The 16,223-nt window shown below is 39.9% G+C and overlaps 1 protein-coding gene across 6 annotated transcripts in view; it reads left to right on the plus strand.

Annotated features, from left to right (window-relative positions):
* SLC25A21 (solute carrier family 25 member 21) overlaps positions 1 to 16,223 on the plus strand; it is a 502,852-nt gene that overhangs the window by 442,603 nt on the left and 44,026 nt on the right. For all 6 annotated transcript variants that reach the window (XM_084791665.1, XM_084791661.1, XM_084791664.1 and 3 more), the window contains 3 exons: positions 3,012 to 3,078; positions 8,742 to 8,801; positions 12,638 to 12,745. In XM_084791665.1, the coding sequence (XP_084647791.1) occupies positions 3,012 to 3,078; positions 8,742 to 8,801; positions 12,638 to 12,745 (235 nt within the window). The remainder of the gene's footprint in view (positions 1 to 3,011; positions 3,079 to 8,741; positions 8,802 to 12,637; positions 12,746 to 16,223) is intronic.

Here is a 16,223-nt window from a genome sequence, read left to right on the forward strand (position 1 = left end):
ACAACACCCAGCTTTACTTACATAATTTAATGAATTCCCATTATGAGTCCAAGTTCATATTTTCTTACACAAAGTCAAACTGACACTTCTTAGAAGTAACATGACAAGGTTTCTGTGTAGCCCTGGCTGTCCTAGAACTTACTCTATAGACCAGGCTGGCCTTGAACTCACAAAGATTTGATGTCTATATAACTGGATTTAAAGCAACTCTGGTGGCAGAGTCACATACCCAGCATCAGGATTCTCTTCCCCTTTTCTGCTTTCAGTCTCCCTGAATAGCAGCTTTCTTTTTTCCCCACAGAATATTGGATATCTTGACTAGTTGATATTCTGGTTTCATATGTTAGAGCTTTAATCACACCAAGCAAGACTGTGCTTTTCAGTACCAATTCCTAAATCGTGGAGAAAAACTTAAATAACTCTAGCTTGAGTGATATGAAAGAGTTACAGTATGATTTGGGCCCATTTGAACAAGGTATCCAGCCAACCCCTGCCTCCAGCTGTCTCATACTGTGTTGATGATTTGGTTCCTGTGATTCCAAAGACTGGGTTTGACAACTGGTACACAGAAGCAGTATCAGCATGACCATGGGTACATGACTACTGTTGCGTGGATAGTCGTGAAATCAACAGGAAAGTGGATGATTCCACAGCTGCATTTACCATCTAAAGCTGCCTAGGAGCCTCTAGGATTTCCAGTTGAATCTGTGTGTTACCAAGATCAGGATGGTGGGACAAAGTTACAGCAGATAAAAGGATCTGAGCAGGGAGAGGAGAAGGAGGGCGCATCAGTGAAATCGCTACCATGAAGCAGTGGGCTCTGGACCTCCCAGCTCTTCACAGATTAAACCCTTATGCTTCTCCCAGCTGCCCCTCTGTTCCCTCCCACCTTACACCTCTTTTTTAATATTTTCTTTCATCGCTTCTAAAATGAAGTCCTTGTGTGTTATTTATGAGAATCCTTTTCCAGGGAAGTCATGCTATAGTGAGACAAAGTTCTACAGTAAGGCAAAGGTTCTGGAAGCCTCTTGTTCTTTTCTTAGGATCACAGAAACTGAGGATTGAAAAAGGCCAACTTTGGGAATCATCAAGCCCACCTATTGGCAAATCTTACCTCTGGTCTCCTGATAGGAGGATTCCAGGCTGCTTGACTATACGTCAAAGTAGAACCTACCAACCTACCGCTTTTCAGGAAAAACCATTCTATCTTGGACAGTTGTTCTGATTAGAAATGCTACTTTCAATAAGCTCCAAATGGTGAAATCTGTCTTTGTTTGTTGCTTCTACCTCTCGATTCTAGTTTTTCTATCTTGAAAAGAGAAGTCCAGTGTTTTCCCCCACACGCCTTTCAAGAGAGCCACTGTGCTCACTACATTTCTGCCCAAGATTGCTGTACAGGTTCAGCATCTTTTCTGACTGTTCTGTTTCTATAATATAAGGCATCAAATCCACTGTTACCCTGAATACATTGTTTTAAAACTTTGCTTATGTTTTCCCTTTAATTTTCCCCTCATATCTACTAATATTTTTTCAGATATGAAATGATCTGCACAGAAAAAAATCAAAACTAGTAACTGCTTTCATTATAACTGTAGAACTTATAGTCACAAAAATGACCAATATCTAGAAAGGGGATCAAGCCTGTACTCTCATGCTCAAGTTAAAAGCAATTCAATTGAATTAAATTTAAATGATTAAAAAGTATTTAAGTTTTATAGGTGTGTTTCAGGGGTGGGAATTGGGGAGGTACTGATGTGAACATTTAGGCACCATTAGTTAAAATTGGAATTAAATAGGATGTGGCAATTTACAAATTCTTATAATGCTTTGAGGCGAGTTTTCTTTATTTCCAATCACAATACTCCTATGCTCTATTAAGTAAAAAACAGTGGGCAAAGTAAACCTATATCAGGAGTCATTCTAAACAAATTTTTGTTAAATGCACAGAGAGGACTCTAAGATCCCAAAAAAGCAACCCACCTTGAAAGAGCTACACAAACCTTTGCTCCCTCCTTAAGGGTGTCACTCAAGCCAAGAAACTGATAAAAGGAGGAGGTCACCATGTTGGGACAGGTAACGCAACACAGTAGATTAGCTGAGATAAGCTTAATGTTTTGTTCTAGAAGCATAAAGAAAAGCAGACTCAACTTGACAGTGAAGCTTGGAATCATTCAGAGGAGCTTCTGTCCTGTGTCAAATAAATATCCTAAAACAGGGACATGATGGTCCTTGGCCCTTATTTTTAGTCACTTATGGACTCATCAAGAAGATGGCTTACTCCAGAAAATAGAGCAAGCCATTTTGTTTCTCTAAGTGCACGGTGAAAGGGAAGATCTAGAGCAGAGTTTACATTTTTGACTCTTAAAATCTAATGAGAAAAAAAAAGAGAGTTTTAGTCAATCAGAAACACTTGACACTCGTGCAAAATCTATTCTTGTCTGAACGTATTGCCACGGTGCCTTCAGTGCTGACATCGGCTCCAACGTCTCCTCTACCCGTCTGCGCGACCCTAAGCCTCACCGCCTCAAACTCCTTCTTCTCCCACTAAGGGACTTCAAAAATATATGTAACCAACTAAAAGTGGGATGGGAGGCCTGACCTACAGAACGAAGCAGAAAAGTGAGAGTGAAAGGTTACGTGGCCTTGCTGTCCTCACAAAGGCTCAGTCTACTATGTTTGGATATAACCCAAATCTCATTTGGTTATCAAAGTTGAAGGAATATAAGACCTCAGATAGTTTGAAGTGGCCTACAACACAGAAGAAATAAAAACCCTTTAAAGTGAGAAGAGTTGAGCTTTCCTCGGTTTACTTACAGCATTCCAGACTCAGAATCACTTACCCATCTTCTTAGCATCATAAGGATGTAGGCACAGGATGCTTATATTTACTCTAGAATTTCAAACTTCGTAATGGGAGTCCTAGAGTGCATTTTTTATTCATAGCCAAATGCAGAATTATTACCTGACATCAATTTCCTTATTTATATAAAAATATTTTATTCCTCCAATAGGTTTTTTGGCTTTTACAAGGGAATTTTACCACCATTTTTAGCTGAAACACCAAAAAGAGCAGTCAAGGTAAGTACTGTATGCTTTCCCACCAAATGTACAGAGTGCAGTGACAGGTTGAGTAATCAAAGGAACACTGATATTATAGCATAAAACACTAAACATTTAATACAGAAATTATAGCATAATTCTTATTATGATTAGACTTAATCAGTCTCTCAAATATGCATATATGTTTGTAAGGTTTCTTTTTCAGGCAAAGGTGCTGAATGGGTCCCATATTCTAATGGGAACATTACAACATACACAGAGAGAGAAAGGGGGGAGGGAGGGAGGGAGGGAGGGAGGGAGGGAGGGAGGGAGGGAGACAGAGAGAAACACGTCTGAAACTCATATAATTAAATCACAAACACCCCAAAATTGCTTAAACCTTTTCTCAAGGAATTCAGAAATGTTCTTTTGGAGCAATGAGTATTAAAGGAAAAGAAGTAGAAAAATCACTTTTGAAATCATTTCTGTCCTATGAAGTATACTATTTATTTATATATTATTCTTACATAACATTTTTAACAAGTCAGCTATATGTATCCCTTTAGTATCTTCTATTAGAAGTCTTTTTTTGTGCTTACAAAATTATTATCCCCATTTCTTTAAGTATAAATCTGGAGGTTTATAACTTGCTGCTGTTCAGTGTGTGACTGTGAACGCGTGCCAGATCCTCGGAGGATAAAAGTCCTGCACACCATTTCCCATGTGTTCTCTCAGGCAAAAATCCTAATTGCAGTAGCTCTAACTGGTATGGCCTTTCCACCCACCCCCACCACTGAAGTCACCAAATCTGGCTCTGTCTTTTTATAAAAAGAACATAAACATAGACATAAAGACTTCCTTTCCAACTTTATGCCATTTATTTTAATAGCATCAAGCTTTTTCACATACTCAATTTCTATCCCCAATATTCCTGAAAAGCAAGAAGAAACAGCTTACATGCTGTTATTGAGTAAATCAAGAGGATGACTGGATTTAAAAACATGATGAAATAACCAACATATATATACAAACATCAAACTTTTGCATTATGTCAAATAGGAACGTAATAGAATTTAAATTCAGGTCTCGAGTTCAGAAAAGAAAGCTTCAAACATACTTTCTCTATAAACGTGTCTTCTTTGTTGCTGTAGTTTTTTTTTTTTTTGCTTTCATATTATTGCTTCAATACAAATTTCATTATAAGGATCTGAATCGCAGTAGAGGATCTGGAAAAAGTTCACCAAAGTACACAAAAGGGCTGAATTGAATTATGAAACGGCTTCACTTGATAAAAGATTGCCCAAGTAAACAAACAGAGCACAGTTCCTGTTCAAAAGGAAAGTCACTTTGTCTCCGTGGAATAATATATTCATTTGTTCAGTGTTTTCCATGTATAAATAAAGTAAATTGTAATTAGACTTCTTCCTGCAGTCGTTTCTCTTAATGCTATATATTGGAGACAATTTACACTTTAAGAGGATTACGTTTTATCAATGTTGAACAGTCTTTTACAAAAAGAGAAAAAAAAAAACTTGAGCTTTATAAAACTGAGTTAGTTTCTGGAAGAAAAAAAAAAAGCAGTGCTCCATGCCAGAACAATGGTTAACAGATGAACTGTTGGGCAACTGGATATGGTGGATGTGTCCCAGACATCTTGTTGCAAGTAGATTTTACCTTAAACTCTTTGAGACATATGGTAAGTATGTTGGCTTTTTAAGTAGAACTTGTAGTTAAGTGTATCTTTGCCAGATGGATAACACTAGTTTTTCATCAGAATTTATGAAAACATTCATTTTATAGATATTTATCTTAGGATTTGGGAGGGAAGCAACCAACTGATTGTAACGATTTCATACCTCATAAACTATTTTATTGTGTGTCATTAAAAGTTACCTCAGAATGAAATATCCAAAAATCATGGGGGGCACCTACATGCATACACCATGTATGTATGTATTCCTTGGGATGGACACTTTAGTTATGAATGTTACCATAATTAGAAACAGGCAACTCTATGCTCATCTGCATTTTATTGATTGAAGTGAGGTTCATCATTAAAATAAGATTTGTAAATAAATTAGATTTCTACTTCCAAAAGTTAAGACAGAATCAAACTACAATCAATAAATAGAAATGAAGACTCAGGCAGAGGTAGTGGGAGATGGAGGCAGCATATTCTGGCTTCTGGGGTCTGCTATTTAGTGTTTCAAGGCCAGAAATGCAATGTTTTCTATGTTTAAACTTCCCAGAACTCTTTACCTGACCAGACTTACAGGAGGTTACAAACTGTAGGGGCTGCTTGTTCATATTTTTGTTTCTATGCCTAGCTTGGTATCTACACATAGTTGATATATAAATGAGTAAATGAAACAGGAAAAAATATATAGGGGAAAATGTTTATATATGGAGATGATCTCTTCCATTTCTCCAAATTCCCACATTTACTTATTCAAAGTATCTCAAAGGCCAAGCCCTCCACTTCTGGTAGAGATGGAGTTGGAGGAACAAAACCAAATTAACTCTCCAACATGAGCAGCACCGTAAGCAGTAACAACAACAGTATGAACAACAAGAAACAACAGTTTTGTACCCAAGACACTGGCATCACACAGCAGCATCTGGGAGAAGGGAAACAAACAAATGAGTGTCATGAACATCCCAGTATACTGCCTTGAGAGGGTTTCTAGGCTCTAAGTAAGGAGCAGAAACAAAGAGGCAGTAGACTCCTTGGGTCAACAAGATCAGATTATAGGAGTAGTAAGTGTTCTGGAGCTGACAGGAGAGGGGGGAGATCTTCAGAGAACCCCCCTCAAGTATTCAGCAGTGTAAACCTATAAGAGAACCTCTACACCCAGGAATGAACTATCCAAGAGGACTGGAGGGTCAGAGATTGATCGTGCACAAGGATAGAAGCAGTCCCTGTGCCTGAAGCTATTGGGAGGCTTCCATTGTCAAAGAGCAATGAGAAGAGTGCTCAGAAGGAGCTTGCCCTAAGAGTAGAAAAGAGTATTGTAGGGAGCACTTCTAAGCCCCCACTTCTTAGAAGCAAGATTCAAATGGCCTTCACATAACTCAGCTGTGTCCAAGCACACAATATCTAGGATGTTAGGCTTCTCAATGGGTTGTTTATTGAGCATGGTTTGAAAATGAAAAGAAAAACAGAGACAGAAAAAGCAAAGACTAATTGTCCCCAAGTGTATACTTGGAGATCCTCATGATGGAATTATGTGCTGAGTACATGTCCCTAGACTTTTCTTGTCATCCCAGCTTTGTTTTTAATCTTTGAAATAACAGAAAGTGAGATAGAGGGGAAAGACAAACAAACATTGAACAAATGCATCTCACAGTAAATTACTGAGGTTGTAGAAATTTCCTTGTGGCCCATCACCTCCCAAAACATTCAGGACAAGCATGGAGAATTGTTTCCAAAATGGTACATGAGACAGGACATCAGCATAGTGATGCCCCTGAGTACATGCTAACCTCTTTTTTTAATTAGAGATTGAACACAGGACATTACATAACCTAGGAGAGCACACCCTACTACTGAGGTACAGGCCCAGCACATACCCTAGCCAAGTCATTGTCAGCCAGTGAGTTGCAAACCCCTTGAAGTCAAACAACTCTTTTATAAGAGTCATCTCAGACCATTGGAAAACACAGATATTTATGTTACAATTATTTACAGTTATGAAGTGGCAATGAAAATAATTTTATGGCTGGAGGCCACCATAACACAAGGAACTGTATTAAAGGGCCACATCATTAAGAGGTTTGAGAACCATCTCTCTACCCTCTTCTCTATTAAAACTGCAACATGGATTCACTACAATAGCACCTTGCAAGGTCTTAGCATGTTTCTGGACCACAGTAGACGTTCATATTTTAGATATCAATGGTTCTTCTGTTAACATAAATAAAGATAAGAAACAGAAGCTAAATTTTTGTCTAATTCTCATGTCAGAGAAGCCTATTTGATTTCTATTATTTCATGGCAACTTTGACAGCCAAAGTTCTTGCAGTTGATAGTTGGACAGGTGAAACAATGCTCTCATACTTTCACAGTGATGTGACATGGCCGGGCTTCAGATGTCCTACTGCTCACTTCAAAGTCCTGGCAAAGTGACTGTCTCAATGAAATTATGGTGAGGATGGTCATAAAAAGGAAGTAAATGTTCTTTAATGGCTAATACAAGAGCCAATGGCTAGCTCACACCCATAATCCCAACACTCAAAAGGCTGAAGAAGGAAGCTCGCCATGTGGTCCAGCTCAGCATAGGCTACAGTGGAGAGCTCTAGGCTAGCCTGGGTTACACAGTGAGACTTCGCTTCAAAGAAACAAACAGACAGGCAGACACAAATACCTAAGACTACTGTTCTTCCTTATAGAATGAGTTCTAGGGTTTCTAATGTGTCTCTGGCTAAGACAGCAATGGCACCTACTGAGTGAGATCAGGAGAGCAGGAGTATGCGCTCTGTTTACTGTCTTTCTGGTGCCTAGAATGAGAGGAAGCTAATAAATAGTCAGTAATTGAATGAGCAAACCCTTGTTCTAGAAAAGCCTATGTCCATACTTCGTCTAAAATATCACGGCAATGCTCATTCTTTAAAAGAATGAGAAGAATCAATCTGCTGGTAAATAACTCTCGGGTTTTCCATAGACTCCAGAGGTCATGTGCACAAGAAACTGCTTCTTTATAACAAGAGACTATAACTGGTCCCCAAATCTTTATTTGTTTTTCTTTACCTTGCTCTATTTTACTAGACAATAAAGTGATAGCATGATTTATTATCCCATTTCTCGGTTCCTAAGGATCAGACCCTGCGGGTCCTAAGAATGCACCTTATTATCATTGATGTTGATGGTAACCCAGCTCCATACTCAGGCACAAAACACCCTTGCCTAGCAGAGTTGTTTCCCAAAAAATAAAATACAAGTGGGGAAAAGGGAGAAATATATTATGTGAAGGGATTATTTCATTCTGCCCTGAAGGAACGATGTGTCTGTACAACTCAGTGTCGTGCTCTGAAGGCGCCACCAACACGTCATTTTGTTAAAGATCCCTGTTTTTTGTTGTCATCATGTTCTACAGATTCTAAAGGAAGAAACACAGTTGAAGACAGTTTTTCTTTGATGCAATGGGGTGGACTAGATAAACTTGGTGGGTCCTTTTCTAGTTTATCATAGCATCTTTGCAATCACTTCATGTTAAAAAAAATTCCATGGAGCTACTGGGAAAACAAGCACCAAACATGCAAGCTAAGGCTGAGACATGGATGTCTTTTACAAGTGTAGTAGAAAATGAGGCATTTTCTTGGAAAGTGGTTTGTAGAGAAAACATAAAGGACCAAGGATTTCGGGACTGTGAGCCTATAGTTTTGAGTCTCTGCCATAAGAAAGAAGTCTATTGATGTCTGGGGAAGCTGAAAATGGTCATGGGAAATGGAAGTTCTATGGTTCATTTACTGCTATAAGGGATTCCATCAGATTTTCTGTAAGTTATTATAACTACATGTGAAAAATGTGAATGTTAAAATGGGATCTAATAGCAACTGCCCCAGACAGGATTTAAAGCTGTGTTAGATGGTTCATCATTTTAAAATGCAGATTAATATAATGACTTGCCAAAGGGCTTCTAGCCAATTAGAGAGTTTGTTGCAAGAAATTGTTATAAATCTCTGGGTTTGGTTTTGTTTCACAGTTTTCCTCTTTTGAGCAGTACAAGAAATTGCTGGGGTATATGTCACTATCACCAGAGCTGGTAAGTGAGAATATTTATTATACTTAAGTGTGTATGTTATTTCATAAGGCAAAATCCAGGGACAAAAACCCTTTTGATTCCCAAATCCCAGCTACTAAAATATGAATTTGAGTTATTCAATGTTCAGCTACTTGTTGAAAGCCATCTTCATAATAACTCACAATCTAGCTATTTAATAGCCCTAAGTGATGAATTTATGATAATAACTATATGTCTGGAAAGGCCTCTATGAGATGCGGTCAAGAATATAAAATAAAGACCACATTCTCCTTTGGAAACCAAAACATGCATTTGTTTACTTGCACACTGCATGCGTCTATTTATGCAAAAGTCAATATGCCTGAGATTATTTCCTACCAGGTCAGTCTCCCAGCTGTCGCAAAAGCTGTAGTAAACATAAGACTTCAAGACCCTTGGGATAAAGTCACTCTGTGGTCCGAGGCAGACTGAAGGGCCTTTTATTGGAATAACTGTAAACAACTCAGCCGGGGAGAATAGTGATCCTACAATGACACAGCTCGGGTATTTCAAAAAGCTCTCTTGGTGACTGGCCACTGCCCTGTGCTTTTTCTCCCTGACTGGTGACTTTTCTCCCTTTAAAAATGCGAGTTAAATTATATTGACCAAATGTGTGTGCACTGAGAGCCTCAGAGAGAGCAACAACATGAGCCTTCCCATCCAAATCTGCAAAAGAAAACAACACAACGCAGTGCACCATTGTTCTGTGTGGCAATGTACCTTCCAGCCTCTGGGGAAAACCCTATTTGGCTGATAAAACCTCAAAAATTCTAGTGGAAAAGCAACGCTCTTGCCTTCAGCTCTTTAATTATAGGTGTGTCTTCATGTACAGTGGTGTTACAGCTGCCTAAAGGACTGTGAGCCAAAGGCTTGCTTCAGAATGTTTACTCCAACAAACAGACTGTCAAAGAAACAGTATTTTTTTATCCCCTAAATTCTTACATGCCCACTCTCTAGAAAGGATCCCTTTCTAGACAAAAGCTCCTACTCCAAGCTCCTGATTACTCAGGGTAGCTGTAAGGCTTGCTCTCCTAGAAAGGAGCACTTGTGCCAGAAAGTTCAAATGGATATGGTTTTCTTTCTTTTAATTCCATGCCTGGTGTGGTAGCACACACCTTGCGTCCCATCACTCGGGAGGCAGAGGGAGGAAAATGGATCCTGTAAGTACAAGGACAACCCAGTCTACATATCTACATAGTGAGTTCCAGAGCAGCTAGAGATACACAGTGAGATCCTGTCTCGAAAACAATTGTGTGTATGTATGTATGTATGTGTACACGTATGTATGTATGTATGTATAATTTTTTCCTAGTATCTTTCCTAAAATCATTCTTAACTGTGGAAACATTCTAAGAAAAAGGCTTCCTAGAGGGATTAAATAAAATATGGCCTACAAAGGACTAGACAGCTGTTTCAGAGGTGGACAAGGGTACCACGTGAGAAACTGCAGGTCTCCTGACCTGAGATTTGAAATGAAAAGGTATCGGGTCACTCCATGTGCCATAAATGAACTCATGTAAACCATATACGGTCCTCTTCTTTTTCTTGGACTCATTTACTCCAGATCCTTTTATGGTACAGTGAGGCACTTAGCCATTAAATATGCCTGGAGCTCACATGAAAGCCAGGGAGACTGGAAACCCGACGGCAAAGGCATGTCTCTGCAAAAATCTAAGTAACATGATCTGCTGATATCTGATCAATTCTTTTGACAAGGGACTGCTGAACACTAGTTCTGACAGCAAATATAACTGGGCTTTATAGAGGGACAAAAGAGTGCATTGCTTGGAAGATTGCATACAGCAAGGGACGCAGACCAAACATCTGGGTTCTAGCTTTTCCAGTTTGGAGCTGGTTATTTTTCCCCCTTGCTTTTTGCACTCCATGATGGAAGTTTGAGATAAATGAGAAAATGCTTGGTCAGTTACCCTATACAAATTATGCTTAAAATTGTACTGAAGTGGGATAAATGGAAAGCATCATTAGTTTTCCTTCTCTCCTAGAATCTGTGTGCAACCCCACTCTTCTTCTTTTTCATGGGAAACAAGAGCAGTCAGGTTCAGAAAGACTTTGACCCTTGTAGAAAAACTTGGCATAACTGTCTCCATCTTACAGTGGAGGGGGCTGGCTTGTCTATACTTCTGTGATCGGCCTGCAGCCCAGCAGCACAGATGGTACGATGGTACCCATGAGAAAGCAGTGCTTCTCCCCTGACCACTGTCTCCGTGGCTCTGACTTGCAGGTGGGGTGTGGGCTGGATTTCAGCCCTCTCTATGCCCCTGGCCCTCAATCAACCCCCTCCTCTACTTTAAGGGTACAGAACATTTCTTACTCCCATCTCTCTCCCAGTCTCTTATTTTGAAGTTATTAGAGACACCAAGTAAAGACCATTCGAAGCCAGGCATGGCACATGCTTGTAATCCCAGCACAAGGGAGGCTGAGGCAGGAGGATCACTGTGAGAGTTCAAGGCCAACCATATAAAGGCCTTGTCTCGAAAACTAAAATGAATGAATGAAGTAAATAGAAGAAAAGCTCCATTTTCCATGAGTTTTTATTCCTTTCCTAGTTAGACATAAAACTGTCTTTCCCATAGTTAATTCAGCAGCAAGGAATTTTGGAGGGTGAAGTTTTTGCTTTTCTGGTGTGTGTGTGTGTGTGTGTGTGTGTGTGTGTGTGTGTGCACGCGCGTGCGCGGGAGCGTGTGTCTGCATGAACATGTGTCTATGTGTGAGTGTGTGGATGTGCATGTATGTATTAAATTATTGTTGTGATTACTTCTAATGTACATTTTCTAGAAACTTTTCATGTTCTTTGTAGAAGAAAATTGTATAAAATTGTTAATTCCTATTGCTAGTTTTTTGCTTGTTTGCTTGTTTGTTTTGTTTTGCTTTGTTTTGTTTTGTTTTGTTTTGAGACCCGGTCTCTCTATGTAATCCTGGATATCCTAGAAGTCATTGTGTAGAACCAGGCTGGCCTCAGACTCAGAGATCTGCCCTCCTCTGCCTCCTGAGTGCTGGAATGAGGCTTCTAGTGCTGAAACTCAACCCATGGAAAAAAAAGAATCTGACAGGCAATCTTCCTTTGATAAATGCTCTGGACGTCAGTGATGCCCTCCAGAACAAGCCAGCCACTTCTAATCACAGCTTTTATTACTCATCTTTTAGGTGCAAAATTAGATCAGTTACTCCTTCAAAAACAGAAGACAGCTGGGATCTAGCTCCGTAGAGCTATGCCTGCTGTGTAAAAGGCCCTGGCCGTGATCCGCAGTGTTAGGGAGAAAAGCAAAATAAGACAGAGACTGGATGAAAATAGTATTGCTTGTTAATAATCTTGAGTAGTGGCTCTCCAAACATGACTGTGCATCTGAATGGTTCCGGTTATGTACCTGGAAGGTGGCTTCTAATAAACATTTTATTTGACATTCTAATCAATAAATGCATTTAAGCAGATATATAAAGTGGAGCTCTTCCTTTACAATTTGAGCTCTTTTGTCATATACATGAGGGTGTTTTAGGATCCCCCTTTAGCCAGTCGAACAGCCTCCCCTTTTGTTAAAGGGAAGCATCACTATTGATAGGACTTTGACATTTTATTTTGAAAACATTAGTATGTTGCTTGTGGCTTCTCTAATTCCTTCTCCAAGAAGTGTCAGCATCTAATCAGGAAGTCAAACTTTTTAGTCATGGTAGATGCTGCTCTTTGGGGAAAGGGTCCTTCTTTCTCATCTTTACTTCAGCTTGACTGTATAATGAATAGGATATTTAATCCAACATGCATGATCAGCTGTTTTAAACCATAGGTTGACTTATTTTTCTAGACATTTGCCATTGCTGGATTCGGATCTGGACTAACAGAAGCCATTGTGGTTAACCCTTTCGAGGTGGTAAAAGTTGGTTTGCAGGTCAATCAGAACACATTCACAGAGGTAAGCTTTCAGCTTTTTCATATCAGGGAAATATAAAAAAAAATTGTGTGTGTGTGTGTGTGTGTGTGTCCATATGTAAAATTATGAACCCAAACCCCATGTACTTATAAAGCTACAGAAAAATACTCTTTAAAAAGTAGAATAAGAAAAAGTCATATATCTTCCACAAGGTGTCAAAATGCATCAAGATATGATAGATAAACAATTTTATTTTAGAGTGCTAATGAACGTTAAAGTGACTTGCTGGGGTCTTCCCCAAAACTTCTATTTCACGCTGCGTGAGAAGAAGCTGTTGCAAACCCACGGAGGTGATGGCATCATTGTACTTTGAGAAAGATGAAGTCATTCTTTTTTTAAAATTACCTCACTCCTTTCCCCCACTCCACCCATTACCCTCCCCAAAAGATTCTGATAATCTGTCAAAACTGTCTTTGGGTTAAAGCTGAATGAGCAAGATGCGGAGCCTGTATAGTAGACGTCACCACTTGGACAATGACGGGTCTTGACCTCTAACCACTGACACACAGTGTTCCATGTAGACAGCTTCGCTTGGGGTGTGCTGCCTTCACTCCCTTCTGGTTGCCTAATAGTTCCCTTCACACTGCCAAATCCAACTGTTCCTCATGTATTCTTTCGGATTCTAAACACAAGGCATGGGGGAAACATGGGGATTAACATTCCAGGTCCCTTCCTAGTGTTTTAAGTCCATAAGTGGGGAGCATGTGGTGTAAATTGGACTGGGGTATCTGCTGATCTGAATTTTTTTTTCTACAGAAAAAAAATCCCTTGCCTACTACTTAAGCAGCTGGTAATGGGTGGAGACCCCTTCATCCCCAGCCCACTTCCTGCCTGCTGATACTGCCTGAGGCTTCCCTGACAGCTTCTTGGGCAGGGGTTTGAGAGAAAGGGGGCCCTACTCACCTGTCACTGCCAAGTCCTGGAGGAAGGGAGGTTGGGAAAGGGTAGGGCTGCTGTAACAGATGGTATCTGCTCAGATGAACTCAACCTAAATTTAAAGAGGTTTTGTCTTCTGTTGTTTGTTTGTTTCAAACGGTTTCTGAACATCAGAAAGGGCTGAAAAAAATCTCTCTATACCGCTAGCCTTTTTGTTTATGTTCCGTCGCCCAGTCTTTATAGCTTATGAGAAAGTGAAGGTGAGGAATAGGAATAGAAAAAGAAGGAAAATGGTGTTTTTCAAGTGCCCCATCAACATGCAGCATCTAAAACAGTTCCTATGAATTCTGCCGAAGAAAAACTAGTTTATTAGGGTAGGAAAATTACCAGCAAGAAGACATTTTTGGAGATCACCACTCACGGCTTCCTTGAGCCCATGGGGAAGGTTGCCTTAGAGCACCAGTGGGAAGCCAAGGAGCAAACAGGTGTTCAGCTGCAGGCCTTTGTCCAGGCAGCGTGTGACTAGAGAAGCAAGAAGGGGACAGAGGACCAAGGATCACACACTAGCATGAAAACAAGGAGTGCTCACAGCACTGTGTTTATTCCTAATGCTCTTTTTATCTCTCCAGCTCCCAAGAACATCCTACACTGAGCCCAAGTAAGAACTCAGGCTGCATATGCCAGTGCTTTGCGAGAGCATGACAAACCCCATGCCCGTTCAACACAAAGCTCTCTGCATACACACTCCCGGTCCTTCTGCACGAGTGGGATCTAACCTATTTACATATTTCTGTCATTTTTTAAAACTGAAGCATAGAGGGAGCTCGCTTGGAGTCGTTTTTTGGGTTTTGTTTTTGTTTTTATTTTTTGTTTTTTGGGTTTTTTTTTTTTTTGCAGAATTCACCGAACTGAACCTTGTCTTGTATTTACTTAGACCAACATTTATTTGCGGCATTATAAAATATTTAATAAATATCAACAGATCAGGATTGAGTAAAGTAATGATCATATCAATTATATATTTATAATATGTATGTATATATATATATATCAGCATTTATTCACAGTAACTCATAATTCTGTAGGTGAACTAAGATTTAATTCTGACGTGGTACTTTTTAGGCAGTCTAAGACAAATTGAAAAAGTAGTTAACAGTGAGTGGTGATCAAGCATGTAATAATTGGACTATGCCTAATGTTATAAATGGATGAAACCTTCTAGAAGCCATGAGCTGTCCATAGGTCCTCAATTAGAGGTTAGGACGCAGAAACCTCCTCCTGCTCCATGCTAGAATGCTGCCTGCCTTGATCATGTGCAGGCAACCGCAGCTGCTGTGAGTTCATGAGTGTGGCAGTCTTATCACGTCCAGACAACAATTTTGTGCCTGTTCTCCCAAACCTCTGGCTCTTAAAATCTTTCCGTCCTGTTTTCCGCGATGGTCTTTGATCCTTGAGAGGTGACATACTATAGATGCCCTGTTTGTGGCTAAGCATTATTCCACTGAGAGCTACACTCTGAGTTTCCATCAACTGTGAGTTTCTTCCTAAGCCACAGTCTACACAGGGAAACTTCTCTGATGAAGTCTGTGAACTGCATTCTACAAGTATTAGTAGGTTCACTCCTTGGGCCAGTGAGCTCCCAAACCGTAGATCCTTAGCCAGATTGACAGTGGCGGGTCTGGGTTTCCTCCTGTGGCACAGGCCTCAAATCTGATCAGAAAGTGGTTGGTTACATAATATTTATGCCATTGTATTTTAAAATATGTATGAACCAGCTGCGGCTTGTTGAACACACTGCTCGTTTCACCATTTCATCCTGAATACTGACTGGCAGTTTTTTTTTTTTTAATTTGCTGTTTACTTTTTATAGGTTTTTATACATTCTGGCTATTAGTCTGTATGAAGTATATCTAGAAAGGATTCCCCCTCCCCATCTTTTAGGTGTTTTTTTGTTCTCTGCTGATAGTTTCATTTGCTATGCAGAAACCTCTAGTTTCACGTATTCTCATTCATTGATTCTTGGAACTATTTTATATTTTGAGAGTTTTATGCAGAAAGTTATTGAATGTACCTACACAACTTCAAGGATATTCCCTGTATTTTCCTACAGCAGTGTCAGAGTTTAAAGTTTTAAATTAAACTCTTTTTTAAAAATATTTTTGTAATTTTCTAAAATTTATTTTTAATTATAAATTCACTTTAAATCCCCCCTCCTTCCTTTCCACCCTGCCCCTCCCTCCCACCCTCTCCCCCTACTCCCCCTTCCCTTCTCAGAAAAGGGGAGCCCCCCCCAACCCACCCCAGCACATCAAGTCACTTCAGGACTGAGCTCATCCTCATCCACTGAGGCTAGGCAAGGCAGCCCAGTCAGGGCGAAGTGATCGAAAGCAGGCAGCGTGTCATAGACAGCACCTGCTCAACTTTCTAGAGGACCCACATGATGATCAAACTGCCCATCGGTTACATAAGTGTAGGTGGTCTAGGCCCAGTCCATGTATGCTCTTTGGTGGGTGCTTCCATCTCTGTAAAGCCCCTGTGGGTCTAGGTTAGGTGACTCTGTTGGTCTTCTTGTGGTATTCTTGTC

The sequence above is a fragment of the Acomys minous genome, assembly GCF_964271855.1.
Source record: "Acomys minous genome assembly, chromosome: 8".
NCBI classification, from domain to species: Eukaryota; Metazoa; Chordata; class Mammalia; order Rodentia; family Muridae; genus Acomys; species Acomys minous.